General features: G+C 38.3%; 1 protein-coding gene across 1 annotated transcript in view; it reads right to left on the bottom strand.

Annotated features, from left to right (window-relative positions):
* The window catches only part of PIEZO2 (piezo type mechanosensitive ion channel component 2), a 316,515-nt gene that overhangs the window by 26,388 nt on the left and 273,990 nt on the right, over positions 1–16,137 (bottom strand). Inside the window, exons 36-39 of the mRNA XM_074847751.1 lie at positions 14,311–14,422; positions 12,579–12,644; positions 9,122–9,288; positions 4,196–4,371 (exon numbers count right to left, since the gene is read on the bottom strand). Of these exons, the coding sequence (XP_074703852.1) occupies positions 4,196–4,371; positions 9,122–9,288; positions 12,579–12,644; positions 14,311–14,422 (521 nt within the window). The remainder of the gene's footprint in view (positions 1–4,195; positions 4,372–9,121; positions 9,289–12,578; positions 12,645–14,310; positions 14,423–16,137) is intronic.

Genomic DNA, 16,137 nt, shown 5'->3' on the forward strand with positions numbered 1-16,137 from the left:
ATGCTACAATGTTATCCACATATTATTTTACATCTCAAGGCCTGAGTTCATTCTTTTCAAGAGCAACACCTCTTACTAAGGTGTTGAAGATTTTTAAAGGCAGACATAGTTCAAAGGGAACCTTCCAAGGGCCTTAAGCAAAGCAGCTGTTGAAATCAAACTAGCACATGACCGTTCATAAATTTTCAGTGGAAGAAATATATGCCAGCTGCCCTCCAAAACATGTAAATTCTGACCTGGGTCCCAGGAAAAATCAAAAGAAAAACATCTATTAATCCCAATAGATAAAAACATTTGCCCAGACAGAATCCCTGCAATAATCTTGTTTAAAGCTCTTTTAAATGAAGGATGAATCATCAGAAGAATTCTTGACTGAGCAGCTGCTCCGTATCCTTGCATGTCAGGAGATGTGTATGAGATGACACCTGTAGCACAGTCTGTATATTCTTTATGTACTTTAGGAACATGCTTCCTAACATGGAGGAAATGAGAACACCAATAAAGTGGAGAGATTTACACTTGGCAAAGCTGATGTTGACTCAGTCATTGACTATCACATAAATTTAATCTAAGCATATCTTCCTGAGTGACTTTTCAAATTTGTGTCCTTGGAGACCTTGAAAAGAATTAGTTTCTTGAAATCATTCAAGGACTAGTTATTTTAAATTGGATATTAATTAAAAACCCCATCTTCAAGCATTTTATATAAAGTTGATTGGGTATCCATTTCAAATGGGGATATATATAGCAGAGATGTTTTTATCCTCGGTGAGCAGGATATTTCTTACTTTTGACTTCCTTTTTGCTAAACAAATTTATCTTTCCCAGAGAGTTTATTAGTTGAAGGGATGACTTGGAAATTTTGCTGATTTTTTCCTGTCCATGGGCTAGCTACTGACTTGCATTACCTTTATAAACTACTACACTCCCCACACCTGCAAGCAAAGATTCCAAATATTTCCTATCATTCATGCTCCTATATCAGACCCAGATCCAGCCTCAAACTGGGACCCTCTTTCATCCTTTCTCCTGCTTCCCAAGGCAAATGTTATTTCTCCAGTGCTCCCTGCCTCAAGCTCTATTCTCCCATCTGGTGAGGGAAGCACAGATGAAGAGTGGTGTCTGTAAACACCCTGAATGCACTTGTATGTTCACTTTTACAGGTGGGTCAGGGGCTCCTCCCTGCAGCTTCTATAAAAGTCTACATAGGTGGAGTTAGGAACTGAATACATTATTTGTGATAGACAAAAATTAATATGAATTGAACTGGATACAAAACCTTGGATAGGCTGAAATGTGACTTAGGACCTGCATCTAGCTGTTATTTCATAATTGTAGGCAGAGTCCCATAAAGGCAGCCAACTGCTTTAAGTAAGTTCCCAACCATGTTACTGAAAATCACAAGCAGTTTAACCTAGTAAGCAGTTCATCAGTCAAATGGAAACAAACAGCAGTGAATGCTCTACCATGCTAGCTCCTGATCCCTTCTGGTAGTGCTCCTCAAAGAGCTTGTTAAGGACCTACATCAGTTTCTTCTCCTCCTGGCCCATATGAACTTTGCACTTTAGGATACATGAGAGTATTTATACATAAAGAGAAACCAAATAATTACATTATGACTACCTCATTACACCTCTAGCTACTGTATAGGAAAATGACTGAGACTAAATGGCAGTCCTACTAAAAGGGAAAATCCCACAAAGGATACTCTGCAAAACTCCTTTTAGAGCTTTATCTAGGGTGAGAACAACATCCCTGGATAAGACTTACAAGGGTCAGCCCTGAACTTCACAAGAAATTTACAGTTCCTACAACTGATCAGGGAGGTTGTTCTCTCTGGAAATCCAGTGTTTAGATCACTGAGCAGATACCTGCAGTAACTCCTGTCCTGAATACTGAGGAATATGTATTATTGTAATAAAATAGTTTCTGTGCTTCTGCAGCCCTGTGTACTTCCAGACATGCCCATCTTATCATGGACCTAATGTCCACTACAGAATTTTGTGTAGGGAAACCGAAGAAGGATAATCAGAATGCTGGTTAGAAGCCCTCTGCCCCTTCCCAAGGTTCTCCATTGCAATCCAAGATCCATGATCACAGGGGTGCTTTAATTAGCTGCTTTTACATTTACTGGAAATCATTACTTTGAAATGTAAAATGTCCCCTTCTTTTGTTTGGGCAATTCAAACAAAATCACCCAATAAACTCACATGAAGTTTAAAACATTTCACATTTCTAAAAAGCTCATAAGGACTTTTGTAATCCCAGGAAGAGACATGCAATGGTGCCCCAATAAACAGATGGCATTATCATTCAATCAACAGACTCATTTTTGCTTCCTCTAATTACAAGTCATTGTTCTTATAGCAGATGTGCACAGTTCGCAAATACTCTCAGTGCAAGAACAGTTGATTGTTCATTACCAGAAAGAGAATCTGAGATTAGAAAAATCAGTTATAATACTGCCTTTGTTATTCCTTTGTTGATAAATCCTGTGACATCTTCTGAGGAAACAGAGATGACCTTAACACATGTGAAAGATTTAACTTTTTCTGTTGCAAAGCAGATCCACAGAATCACTGAATTCTCTAGTTTGAAAAGAGATTTTAAATGTGTAAGTATGCTCAAAGCAGGGTGACAAATGGGTGGTTATTCTGAAAAGAAAGACGTAAGTGGAGCTCAAGACTGGATACCATCTCATTGAAGAGGCAGAATTTACACATGAAAACTGTAAGATTTGTCTTTCTTTTTTTATAATTAATTTTAGAATTGGCTTCCCTTTGCTTCTAGTTAAAGTTCTTGCTAACATGGCTGTATAATAATCATAACGTCTACCTAGAGTAAACAGTGTGACCAAAAACTATTTAATATAAGTAGGACTGATATTACTATTCTTTTATTTAGGTGAGTCTGAACTTCATGGAGTTAAATTCTGCCCTGCAGATATCCAAGTGGCTCCAAGTGAGCTGGTAACAGAATTTGGCTTTATATTTTTCTCACGTCATCTGACTCCTGTAAAACTTTGAGACAAAACACAAAGGTGTTGCTTAGTTGGGTAGCTAGCCACCAAGAATGATTTGTTCGGATTTGGTGTTTTTACTGGAGTGAAGCTCTCAAAGGCCAATGCTTACCCTGGGGAGCAATTTGTGAATATTTTGTTGAAGCACAGTACTCACAGGCACTCTCTTACACATGCTTTTCAATAACATCAGAAAGGAAGACAAGCCCTCGTTATTTTCAGTTTCCTAACATCTACCCATATGTCATTAGTAAAAGCTAAGCATAATTTACTGTACACAGAAGCTACTGAGTTTGCTGGGAGTATCAAACACAATATGATACTGCCACACTTCAGAGGAGAACAGAAGACAGCAGAATGTAATGGATTATCAAACAGCTGGATTTCCAAAGCCCTCCCTTCTCCCCCTCATATTGGACAACTTCTGCAGTCTCTTAAAAGTCAAGAACACCAGGGACACAGTGGGAACAGGCTGCCTCTGTAAGAGAAGGAAGTGAATGTGTATGCCTCTGTGTGCATGGAGCAGCAGGAGCATGCAGTATTTTTGGCAAGGGACTTGATGGCATCCATATTCAGAAAAGAATGAGGAAGGTGGTTTTCCTGAACTAGTATGGGTATTTGATCCACCATCTGTGTAGCTCTGCTGGATTGTAATCATAGCAGTTAGGAAACCAGGCTCTTCATATGATCTTTGCCCTGTGGGTACGAGAGGGGGATTTTGTTCTCTCAAATCCAGAATCTTTCTCAACACAAAGCCTTTTTTGATTTGTAGGCAACAGACAACAATTTATTTTACAAAGACAAAATATTCACTATGAATGATCATTCCCCAAACTCCTGAATTCCTAAAACAGTATCCCATAAGCATCCTCAGCAGGCTCTTATTTTCCACTACTTTTTACAAGATCAGAACACCTGTCAATGACTCCTAATTCTAGGGGAAACAGAAAGCAGTGGGGTAGCCATGCAGTGGAAAAGGAGTTAAGCCAACAACTGAGTCCACCACTATGAAGGAATAGTAACACATAGCAGAGTTTTCACTATTAAAATGGCATGGATAAATCAAAAAGAGGATTCAACATTGATTAGGAAGTTCATCAGTACTTAGATATTATCTAAAATTATGTCTACTGCATGATCCCTCTATCTTTCACAAAATAAAAATTAAATCAATACCTGGAGATACTGTCACGAGAAGCTGCTGAATCTAAACTATCCATTCTTTCAGATGCTTGCAAATCAGAAGCTTGACCGGGATTTTTATCAATTGAGTCCAGTCCTGACTCCTTAGAAAGTTTCATCATGTGGTTCTGATAATACATATGGATGCTCTCCCGTGTTGGAACGTTTCCCTGTGGAAGAGAGCAGAGGTAGAGGTACATGGCAGGGGGGACGTGTATTCTTCGAGGAACTGGTTTCTTCTGTCATTTGGCAAGGAACAAATTAAAGACTGTGCAAACAGCTTCCTAATAAATAATAACCTCCCACTAGTAGTTCCTTTTCAGAGTGCAAGTCAGATTCTGACTGAAATTACCATGGCACAAAGTGTTGTATTTCAAGCAAAGCTGAAGCAATGCAAGCGGTTTCAGGCTATATATAGCCGACAAAACTCTGTGGGGTGGACTGCAGATCATTCAGCATGAAAATGAGTGTGGGCTGGGACCATGACTCAACCTGTACCACAGCAACTTTTGAGGTATCTCTTTCAGATAGCTTCACTGACTCTAAGAACAATCATACATCTTATTAGTGGTCAGTAGCAGTTTTTTTAATCAGAAAAAAAAGAAACATGTCATGTACAAACTGATCTAGATTTTCATTAGTGTCCCAAAATAAGAATTTCTTCATGAAGTACGGATACAGTTGGAAAACCATGAAAAATACACCGAAGACCTTTACTCTTTTTCTGTGACTTCAAGATCAAGCAAGTTCATGAAAGGATGGTTTTATTAACTGGCAGCCCAGATCTGGGCACAGATTCAAGTCTTTCTGGCTATGATACTGCAATCAGAATTCTAAAGGTGTGTCATAAGAATAAAACTCAAATTTTATAGCCTATTCTTAGGCAGAAACACATTCAACTCATTCCACTAGCAGTTGCATTGACTTCAGAAGGTACACTGAGAGAGAAGATTGCTATTCTTGAACAGTCATTTTTCTGACTTATAATGAAGCCTTATGCAAGGACTTTTTACAGCTGAAATAAAGAAAGTACTCTAAAATACTGCCTGTGTTTCCTTTACTAATATTATTAGTTACTAGTATTTCAACTCTGATCCTCCACACTGTCCCAAATCTAATATTTTCAAAATCTGAAGTTTTGTAAAAAAAAATCTTAAGAACAAAATCTGAAACTCAGGTTTTTAATTAAGTTTGTTTATATACAAGCTCTATTGCTTCTGCAGCAATAAATGTTTGTGCCATTATGACAGCCTGCCTCTGAAATTATGGCACACACTACATTCTAGCTCGACTGCAGGCCTGGGATAAAGAACAAGAGCTGTGACAGCAGAAGTGCCCCACAGCTGACAGGGGACTCAATTTCAGGTTCTTCTGTAGCTGGAAGAGAGATGAAAGGAACTTCATACATCAAGTTAACTGTCCCCGACTCTACATTGGACAAAGAAACATGTCACCATGATGGCTGCAGTGAGAGTTTCCTTTCTGGGGCAGCAATGGCAGGCTACAGAGACAATGGCTGCTACAGAGACTTGGGATGCGATGGAGGAATTGATGATTCTGATGTATCTGTATCAATATTTCACAGAAGAGGAGAAAAACTTCCTAGAAAAAACCCTGAAGTTTAAAGCTATTGACTGGGGAGAAATTCTTTGAAGGGCCCCTAGTACCAGAAGATTTAGGACTGAAGCAGGATTACCAGCCTATACAAGGACATATGGGTTCCATTGTAATCAAAACAGCATCAGGCTGCTGGCAACATGAAATTTCAATAAATAAATAAACATATGTATTGGGAACAAAGGATAGGAAAAACTCAATGAAGTTGAGGTGAGAAGTAGCAAAGAACGATCAAAATAAAGTTTCAGATAAGTAATGGTTATAGAAAGGCAGTTAGCCTGGCTTCTGCATAAATGTTAAAACTCTGAAAACTCAGGGGTCGTGAGAAAGAATCATGTGATTTTCAGTGAGGATGCTGTAACAACAGGGACTTCTGAGACCTGGGACAAAAAGGAGTATCACTATAATCCTGTACTATCACAGTAAAAATTTTACAGGAAGGATGGAATAGAAGATAACTTGAGAAAGAGGTGGTATGGATCAAAAAGCATAAAGTCTAACCAATTAAGTAAATTCACTCTGCAAGGACTATCACAGAGTCTCTCTGGGTAGATTTGAACCAATTAATATTGAAAAAGTATAGTATGACGGCTTGATTTTTGACTATCAAACCAGGAGTGCACTAGTGCCTGTTAAATACTAAGGAGCATTACAGAAGGTGCCATCAGAATAACAATGTACAATAACTCAAGTTGATTTTCAAATGTACTCATGTAGAATAAGTAAATGTTGTGAAAGAGCCTGCATGCACACACACACACGTGTCACCAGAATGGAAAAGACCAGGAGAAAGAAGCAAGACATCCTTCGAGAAGTGAAAGTCATGAGGAAAAACAATCAAGAATGAACTTCCTAGAGTTAAATGTAAAACTTCATCAAATTAGACCAAGAGGGATGCTGAGAAATAACTTGCTAAAATAAAAAAAATCTGATAACAAAAACATTTTCAAGAATATCATAAGAATCAGTGGCCAGAAAGCCAGGGTATCAACAGGTCATCAAGGCATAGAGAGGTATAAAGGAGTTATGCAACAGAAAAAAAGTCTGAATTTTTTGCATCCCTCTTCACTGCAGAAAAAGTCACCGATGTTCCAAATGGAATAACTTGAATTCCATGCAACGACTGGAGTAATTGTTTTATAAAAGACAAGTCTGAGAACAAAACAATAAACAGCGCTGAGTGGAAGGTGCTCACCCAAGAGCTCTGAAGGAGCCAACAGATGAAACAGTCCCAGGGGAAGAGAAGGTAACACCAATCCTTAAACATGGCTTCAGGGGTGATCCTGAGGGACCCTTGTAAGAAATCAAGCAGTCATGAAATAAAACAGACTACATCTATCTTTTGTGCTTATCCTCCATTAAAAGACTGGAGAAAAAGGGCACAAACAAATATTTTTTTTTCTGTACAAAAGAAGGAGGTCATTGACTGGTTTCCCCAAGGAGTTTTACTGTCCACCATATTCAGAACTAATCTGTGTAAGGAGGAAAACAGCAATGTGATAAAATTTGCAGATAAAAAAATTGTTCAAGTGTAAAGTTGACTGAAGTACTACTAAAGAACCTGATAAAACTGAATGACTTGGTGAAAAATGGCAAGATATGCAATGGGAAAAATAACTTAAAGTGTATATACATAATGACAGGCCTTATGTCAGCTTTTGTTAGCCTTAAACGTCTTGGACTGAGAGTATATAGTCCCCTGAAAATAGGCAGCATCTAAAAGTCAAAGGAGCTTGACTCTTAGATCTTACTAGAAAAGCAAAAGAAAATACATCATACTCCTGTATAAATCTGTGATTCACCCACATCTTGAAAACAGTGTGTAGTTCTGGTCATCCAGTCTTAATAAGGCCATATTAAAACTAGAAATTGTATGAAGAAGGACAGTAAAAATGATCAGAGGCACTGGATGAATTACATGCGAAGCTAAAAAGAAAGGGACTTTTTAACTTGGAAGAGAATGACTGAGGAGAAGAGTCCATACAGATTTATACAGTCAGGAATAGTAGAGGAAAATGGAATACATCTCTGTTCTACAGCAGACCCCCAAATGATCAGGAAGTGGGTTTAAAATGAACAAGAGGAAGTACTCTTAAACACACCATATAGAATGACACTACAGAACTCCGTATTGTAGGATCTTCTGAAAGCCAACATTAAAAATAGATTAAAAAGGGACTTGCAAAACTCAAGAATATAGATTCCTTGGAACTATTAAACATAGTGATCCAGATGCAATTTCTGGTTTAGGGTGCCCTAAACCATCCATTTCCACAACCTGGGACATATTCCAAAGAAGGATCTACTCTGAATATGCCACATTCCCTTTGCTCTGTTTTGGGGATCGATCGATCGATCGATCGATCGATCGATCTATCTATCTATCTATCTATCTATCTATCTATTTGCTATTATTATTATTATTATTATTTGCTTGCTATTGGACACCTTGAGGAAAATAACAGTAACTAAACACTAACACTGAAGCAGCCCTCTCTTCGTGCTCAGTGACTCCTGGTCACACTGGGTACAGATTCCCTCTGACCAGGAATGCCTGCCTCTCCAACCTCCTGGGGTCGTGGGCAGCCTGCCTGTTGTGCCGCCAAACATTGACAGTGGCCAGGCTATATGGGGCTTTATTAAGGTCAAAACTCTTTAACAAAAAGTGAAAAGAAGTAAAAATGAGTCTTCTATGCGAGGTTTCCAGAAATAGTTGGGTAGCTAGTGACATATGTAAAAATACCTATGCTTAAAATGAGAGCTTTATCCAACTTCAAGGTATCATCTACTTGCATTTTGAGGATCCAAACACATTTCTAGTTACACTATCAACATTAATTTCTGATAATAATGGGTTTTACTAATATATAACTAGAAAATTATGCCTATATGTTGTCAGTTATTTCCAAGGCAAGTTGGTCTACAAAAAGCCTGAAATATGCAGCCTGAGGTAGTTTTTGAGCTGTTTAAAATGCTATGCCTTCTTCTCTCTACTTGAATCTATCCTGTCCCCTCAAACCCATACTCTATCACAGGAGTGCTTTGGCCAAATCCATATATCAACGTCTCAAAGAATTATTTTTCCAATAATTGTTTTGTATCCAGGTAATAAATCAAGCAATTTATTACTTATATATTTATAAACCAACAAGCAGTAAAAGAGTCCAGACCTATTTTTAAAATGCACATATAAGTGAAATTTTTATAATTTTTCTCCTTCACATAGTGATCTGAAAAGACAACCTTTCATTTTTCACTGAGCTGGAAATGGCATTAGCAGACAAAGAAGACCAAAGGCATTACCTTCTTAATCTCCCTGGTCAGCATACAGCGCTCGATTCTTAGCACAGTGGAGATATCGATGTGTTCTCTTGAGATGGAATTAAGCCAAGCTGTAAAACTGTCTAGTGTTGCCAGGAAAAGGACCCAAGTGAACTTCAGGATATTAAATATCCTCTTGATGATGTTATCTAAAAGAGAGGAAAAGCAAAAGAGTTAATGAACGCAAATATCTTTCATTGTATTTCTGCTTGGAGTTAGAATCATTTTCCCTTTATTGTATAATAATAGTAATCCAGGCTGCAAAACCCTGTCATAGTAAGGAATCTCTGAAGATGGCTGGAGGCCTTTTGGCTGTCTGGGCTATTTTCCTGCCTGTATGTCTAGGCTTATCATCTGGAATCCCTTTTCCATCCTGTAACTCCCTGGTCCTGCAATTGCTAGTCATATAAACGGTCCCTGATTTTAGAGAGACACTGTATGCACAGGTCTGCAAAATGAAACCCAAAGATTTGGGCATCTCCTGAGAGCTAGTCAACATCCCCAGCTCCTGTGATCTCAGCAGCCGTTCAGCCAGCATGTTGAGCTAAACTCCTTATCTATTTACTTGTGCATGTTTCTCTCCGCACAGAGTTTGACTTTTGTGCTTGAAACTAGTTTAGCTGAGTTTTAAAATCTAACCTGCCTAAACAGTCTTTGAATCTCTCCCAGTTTTCCAACCACCTAAACACCCCTCTCTGTATTTACTGTTTCCAAAGCCTCACTTTTTTAAACAGGCTGCACTGTGTCATCAGTGATCTCAGATCAACTAGCCCAACTAGAACAAATCACATAAAAAATTTTATAAAACTTATTCTTGCACCATTTTGCCAAAACAGTACACTTTTCCATGAGTAGGGCTTATGGGTTTATACCAACAATAGTAGCTTCGTTTTGCTCAACACAGCTGTCTCAAGTTAATTTCTCATTTCAGTAGTTCCTTTAGCATTAGCAATGGCATTTCTCACCAAAAGGCAGTACTTTCAGTTTATTTTCCTTCCACTCACAAACACACGCACCACGCTACAGCTCTTACATAGTGTTGCACAAATACTAAAAAATTTCTTTCTGACTAGCCAATTCCAGAGCTAGTTGTCCCTGCTAGGTTGCAAATCCCAGAACACTAGCTATAAAGATCAGTTTTAGAGTAACCAGCCTAAGAAATAATAGAAAACTGTCAATAATCTGCCATGCAAGGATGATATGTTTGAAGTAGATACTAAGGAGCCAACCTATGTGCTAAAGCATGATGCTTTCAACAACCTCACTTCTTAGCTGTACCACAAGATGGCACGCAAAACTTTGTGGAGTGCACATTCGCTCCTTACAAAGAATGCAAAGGTGAAGATACAATAAAGCAAAAGGTTTCCTATGGAGGAACATGCAAGTGTCGCTGAGTGTGCACGCAGGGTTGTATGCACATATATGTGTAGAGAAACTAAGAAAAAAAAACATTAGTGGAACATTCCTGTAAAGTGGGTGCTGAAGTGGCAGTATGTATCATTTAACTGAGCAAAGCCATTGAACTAGTCTGGTCTCTCTTAATGTAAAAGCATTTATCCCCTTCACTTGGTTGTATAATTATTTCAAGAATATTTTGCCCTTTTTTTCAGGATTTTTCTATGTCATTTAGAATTGGAGATACCTTATGATTTATCTACTTAACTTCTATTTACTCATATTTCAACATGCAGGTCTTGAAGCTAAGGAAATCTTGCCATTAGAAATTAAATGTAAGGCTGTCTCTACTTCAAGGACTGTTAAATTCGTTTGAATTCCAGATAATAGTATGAGTATCTTAAAAGAAAACATGGCACTCATACACAAAAATATACAATATATAAATGTTCTTTTTTAACCCACACTATTCCTCTCTAATATATAAATTCTGTTACTGACTTCAGGAGAATCGCAGCTCTCAGGTTAAAATTATCTTTATTATTGACCACCACTGGCATGCCATAGTCTCACCACGGTGCTTTGCCAAGCACTTCCAGTCTAATCTGAAAGGTCATTTTTCTCTCTGGGATGGAGGTGATTTAGTATACATTTTTAATGATGCTGTAGCTGTTCTGGCATATTTGCTGTTCTCCAAAACTTTTAAAAAATAATCTTTTGGGGATTGATTGCATCTAAACATCTTCAAAAAGGGTAAGAAATATTTATTTTCTACAGAAACTGTTATTCTAACTTAAAGGGTCAAATGCAGAGAAGGCTTCTCTCTGCCTGAGAGTGTGAGACAGGATTTGATCTGAGGTTAATAATGATACTAATGCTTCAATAACAATTACCATCTAATTTTTCCAAACGTCATCTTTAATGAATTCTACCTAGGAATGGTCAAAGTATTTTAATGAAAATATAAAGCACCTTAAATTGACTATTTCCCATATAAATTAATTATAAACCTCCTTCTCTTTCTCTAACTCCTGTGCAGTACTTCCCTAGAGATGCATTTGAGTGATTCACTTCAGTGTTTTAACACAGGTAACTGCATCACCAGTAAATAACAAATAAAAAAGCCCCCAAAACCCCACCAAAAAAGCCCTATAGCAATGCAACTTGTTTATTGGAGACCACTGCTCTCATGAGAAAAATGACATCTTCCACATCCTTGTAACATCTTCTACCCTGTGACTCACTCAGGGATATAATTCTAACTGGAACTGTGGGAACTAATTTAAATAGAGAAGAAAAGTAGCTTTAGAAGATAAAGTCTCACTCAAGGTAAGCCATGATAAAGACTTAAGAGGAGAGTCTGTTTTCCTCTTTTACTCCAGTTAGAAAAAGAGCCAAGCTTATATTTATGACCTATTATACTTCTTTGTAGGAAAACTTTCAATATGGGCAAGATCTTGAAAACTATTGGCATTTCTTCTGCTGTGCAGAGCATTCTTAGGTCTGGTTATGAATGACAATGAGTAAGATTGGGAAAATCCCATTTTTTGAGAGGAGACTATTGTACCTTGCTGAATGGGTGAGTACCAGAGAAAAGCATTATATTAAACCTTGCTAAAACATAATGAAAAAACACAAAGTCTTTGTGCTAATAGTAACCATTCAGACATTCAAAATAAATGGAGATTTTAACACAGGACTGCATGCAATCAGGACTGGAAGCTAAGCTTAGGTGTAAGTTGTTCTATAAGTAAAATATACAGCAAGTGATCAGGTCTGAGCCTGCAGATGTATTTACTAACGTGTGTAGAGAATGAGTGCAGTAGCTAATAGTCCAGGAGTAGAAGTTCCTATGCTCAGGACTTGTAAATCCGGCAACTGAAAACCTGAAAGTAGTTAGGAAGTTTTCACTGCACAGGCTAGGATGGATTTTGTGGCTTTACACAAGCCTGGGATCACTGCAATGCTCTCTGTGATATGCTGCTTATGCCACTGGTCACTACTTCATTGTAACAGCAGAGAAATCCTCTTACTGCCTTCATACCTGGTCCATCAGATTTCTTCTTGACAGGTTCCTCTTCGCTGTCTTCACAGTCTGCATCAGTACCACCTATTGAAAACAATGACTGAAACAGTGAGAGCTACCTATAAAAGTGCGGGTGTAAATGCCATTCAAGCTAGAAAATGCTACAGTTACTAAGCTGTAGTGACTGGTTCCTCACCTACCACTATAACAAAAACCACACTTCCATTTCTAAAGGACTCAAGTGAGGGGACAATTCTGCTAGTGAAGGTGGTTCATGGATGACCACCCCTCTCTTGTAATTTGCAGTGGCATTTTCTTACTAGACAGGCTGCCGAGCAAGATCATCTGTTGGTGTAAATTCAGGCAATTTCTCAGTCACACTGCTTCCACCCCCAGTAGCCTCACCTTCCGCTGACTCACACTAGAGCTCACTTCTTCAGCTTCTGCAAAGGGCAACCTGATCAGTGCTCTGATCTTCTCCTGCCTCTGACCCAGCAAACTCGAATAAATTGAGTGGGACCTTCAGGTTGAAATGAAGCAGCGGAGTTGGTTTGAAACTACCACATGCTTTTATTTAGGCCTGTAGCAGAAGAGTGACATAGTGTCACAGACAGAACAAACAACTCTCCTTTATCAAATACCCAATAACTGCAGCTACAGCTTCAGTGGCAGCAAATTATAAAGTTCCCTCTTTTCGAGAGGTGAAGACGCCAAATGAAGGACAACTCCACCTGATTCAGTCTGAATGTGCCCCCTCTTCTACACTGACCAGAAAAGCTTCTGAATTTTTATTTTCTTGTTTAAAAAAGGAGCAAAAGATGAAGAGATATGAACCACTTATAAACTTTTTTTTTCAGAGGCATGAGTGATTTTACAGTTCCAGTAAAAATCCTGTTAACATTTATGTATTTTCCTTTTGCTACTTGCTGAATTCACTGCAAATTTCGGGGTTCATGGCTATTTGGGTTCCTCAGTGAGTACAGCATGGAAAATTAAAAACATTTCTTGATATTCTTCCCCACGTATCAACTCAAGTTTCTTTAGGGAACAATAGAGGAAGGGTGGCAAAAAGAAATAATATGTGGCTATTTCACTGAATTTTTCTTGCAGCTCCACTTGAGCTACAGCTCTTTGGGAACTTCCTCATGAAATAGTTCTTTAACACAAAGTCTGTCTGTCACAGGCAAAACCTTCCCTGGGAATACACATGAATTTATCATCAAAATGAGAGACTTTGAGCAACCCTAGAAAAACCTGGCGAGTAAGATAACCCTTTTTATAAGGTGAGAGAGTGAAAGGGTAATGTCCTTGCTCTGCCTGATTCTGGCCAAACACCTGGCATTTACACTCCCATATTCTGAAGAAATGCTGTTAACTACCAGATTATTAGCTTTATAAATTTACACCTTCAAAGGGTTATGGCCTTCTCTTGCAAGTACTCCCACAAATGTTTTCATATAGCTGATGTTTTCTGCAATGTGTTGTCTTGCAGCTCCATGGAAAACACATATGTCCCCTCTTCTTTATCTCCCCCAATTTGCATTGTGTAGAATGAAAGGACATAGCTATGGCTGGCCTTGTCATGGGCTGGGGCAGGGAGAGACAGCCAGCCAAAGGCAAACTCATTTTTCCAGTTCCTAGCCAGAACTGAGAGCACCTGCCCTCTAAAACTCAGCTGCCTTTCACTACCAGGAACAACAGGCCCTCTAGTTAACACTACATTTTTTTAAAAATACAGAAGTCTACCTACCATCCCCAGATCCTTTTCGTCTTCGCTTCTCCTCTCTCCCAAAACTTTTTTTCTCTTTGCGCCTCTGTCGTAGTGCTGTTTTAGGGTCAGTAATCCAGGCCTGATAAACAAACTGGGAGGAACAAACTCATTTATTTCAAGGTTCTTCATGTTTTGAGAGTAAGCCATAGAATAAGCCACAAGCAGGACTACATAGTTCGAGTAAACGCATTCAGATCTGCAGGGGTAAGGAAATATTTTGAATCCCAAATCTAACACCTCCCCTGCAGATCTGCTGAATTTTCATGTGCTATTTTTGAGAGCATAAAACCAAATGCGAAAACACTTGTGGGTGAACCAAGTTTCATTAGAACCCACAAAAATTCATGGTCTGAACTTTGGGAATTAATACCCTGTTGTGTGTATGGGCTACTTCACCTGAATCCCTCCATTTAATTCTGTATTTCTACTTTATCATTTTACAGGCAAGATGCAGAGTAATGGAAACTTTAAGAGAAAGTGCTGCAATCAACTAACTAAAGTATCAAAAGATGTAGTAGTATCTCAGTACAGGTATTTGTGCTTGTACATTTTTCATAGTTTAGGTAATTTTTTTCCCCTCTGCAGATCCCAGTGGAACATTTACAGATTTGCTATCTATGCACAGTCCCATACCTGGCAGACAGGAATTCCTCAAATTTCATCCTGATTTTGATAATGGATCCCTTTGTTGCTTCAGATAAGTCACTTATGAATCCTTCTGCTACTGTTTTTCCAGTTGTAAAATGAAGACAGTAATACTTACCTATATATCGGGGGGATTTTATGGGGCCAAATCCTGCTCACAGCACTCACTCAGATCAACAGTCTGTTGACCTGTATGACTACACGAAGCATGGAATTGGCCCAAAATATTTATAAATGCTATAGCAGTGCGAACAAAAAAAATAAAAAAAGTTACCCAAAAGTAACTTTTTGAATAGTTCTGCTCAAGCTGTGAAGGAAGGTTACAGAAAAAAGCAGTAACACTCATATCTTTTTTCCCTATATGACGTAAAATGTGAATAACAGAAACTAAAGTAACTGTATCTCCTCCACAACTCCTTCAGAAAAAAGATGTTCTTTTGTTCCCTTTACCGTTTTCATTGAAAAATGGTAATCAGTTGGCACTGCATTGTCTTCTATTTCTAAGCAACACAGACTGGTAATAGAGACAGGGCAGGGAAGCACACAGATGCAGGCATGAGGGTGAAAATGAAGCACCGTAACAAAACAGCTCTATTAATTCACAAGACAAACATGCAGATGATGACAATAACACACGTGTATCTCAGTGAAGCTGGAACTGCTCCTCATAGGACAGAACAGTGAAATTTCTATTTGGTTTATTTATATTTTTAAAATTTGCATACAAAAATTGCTTTGAGACATTAAAAGCATTTTTTTTAAAACTGTCAAACTGATTTTAAATGAATTTAAAAGGGAAAAGTACTTTGTTCTGTTTTGTGAATGTGTACAACAGTGGAGAGGAAATTATTTTGGTACTCTTGATAAGAAGGTCCCCTTCCAAATCTCTCAAAGTCTGTACATTTATTTCGGTATGTCTAACTTGTTCAAAACAAGCACCACATGAGAAAATGTGTGGGATCAGAAGCACTGGTTTCTCTTTGCTTTGTAATAGGTGTTTTCTAATGAAGGTGATCTGGGGGAATGATGATACTTAAGTGAACTAATACCGTATTAGTTACTGAAAGTCAGAAACTGTCAATATCTGCTATTGAACAGTTATCTGAGAAACTGTACACTAGCCAGAGTCATAGTGTGAATAAAGAAATTTGAGGTAAAAGG

This window comes from Strix aluco, chromosome 1 (genome assembly GCF_031877795.1).
Source record: "Strix aluco isolate bStrAlu1 chromosome 1, bStrAlu1.hap1, whole genome shotgun sequence".
NCBI classification, from domain to species: domain Eukaryota; kingdom Metazoa; phylum Chordata; class Aves; order Strigiformes; family Strigidae; genus Strix; species Strix aluco.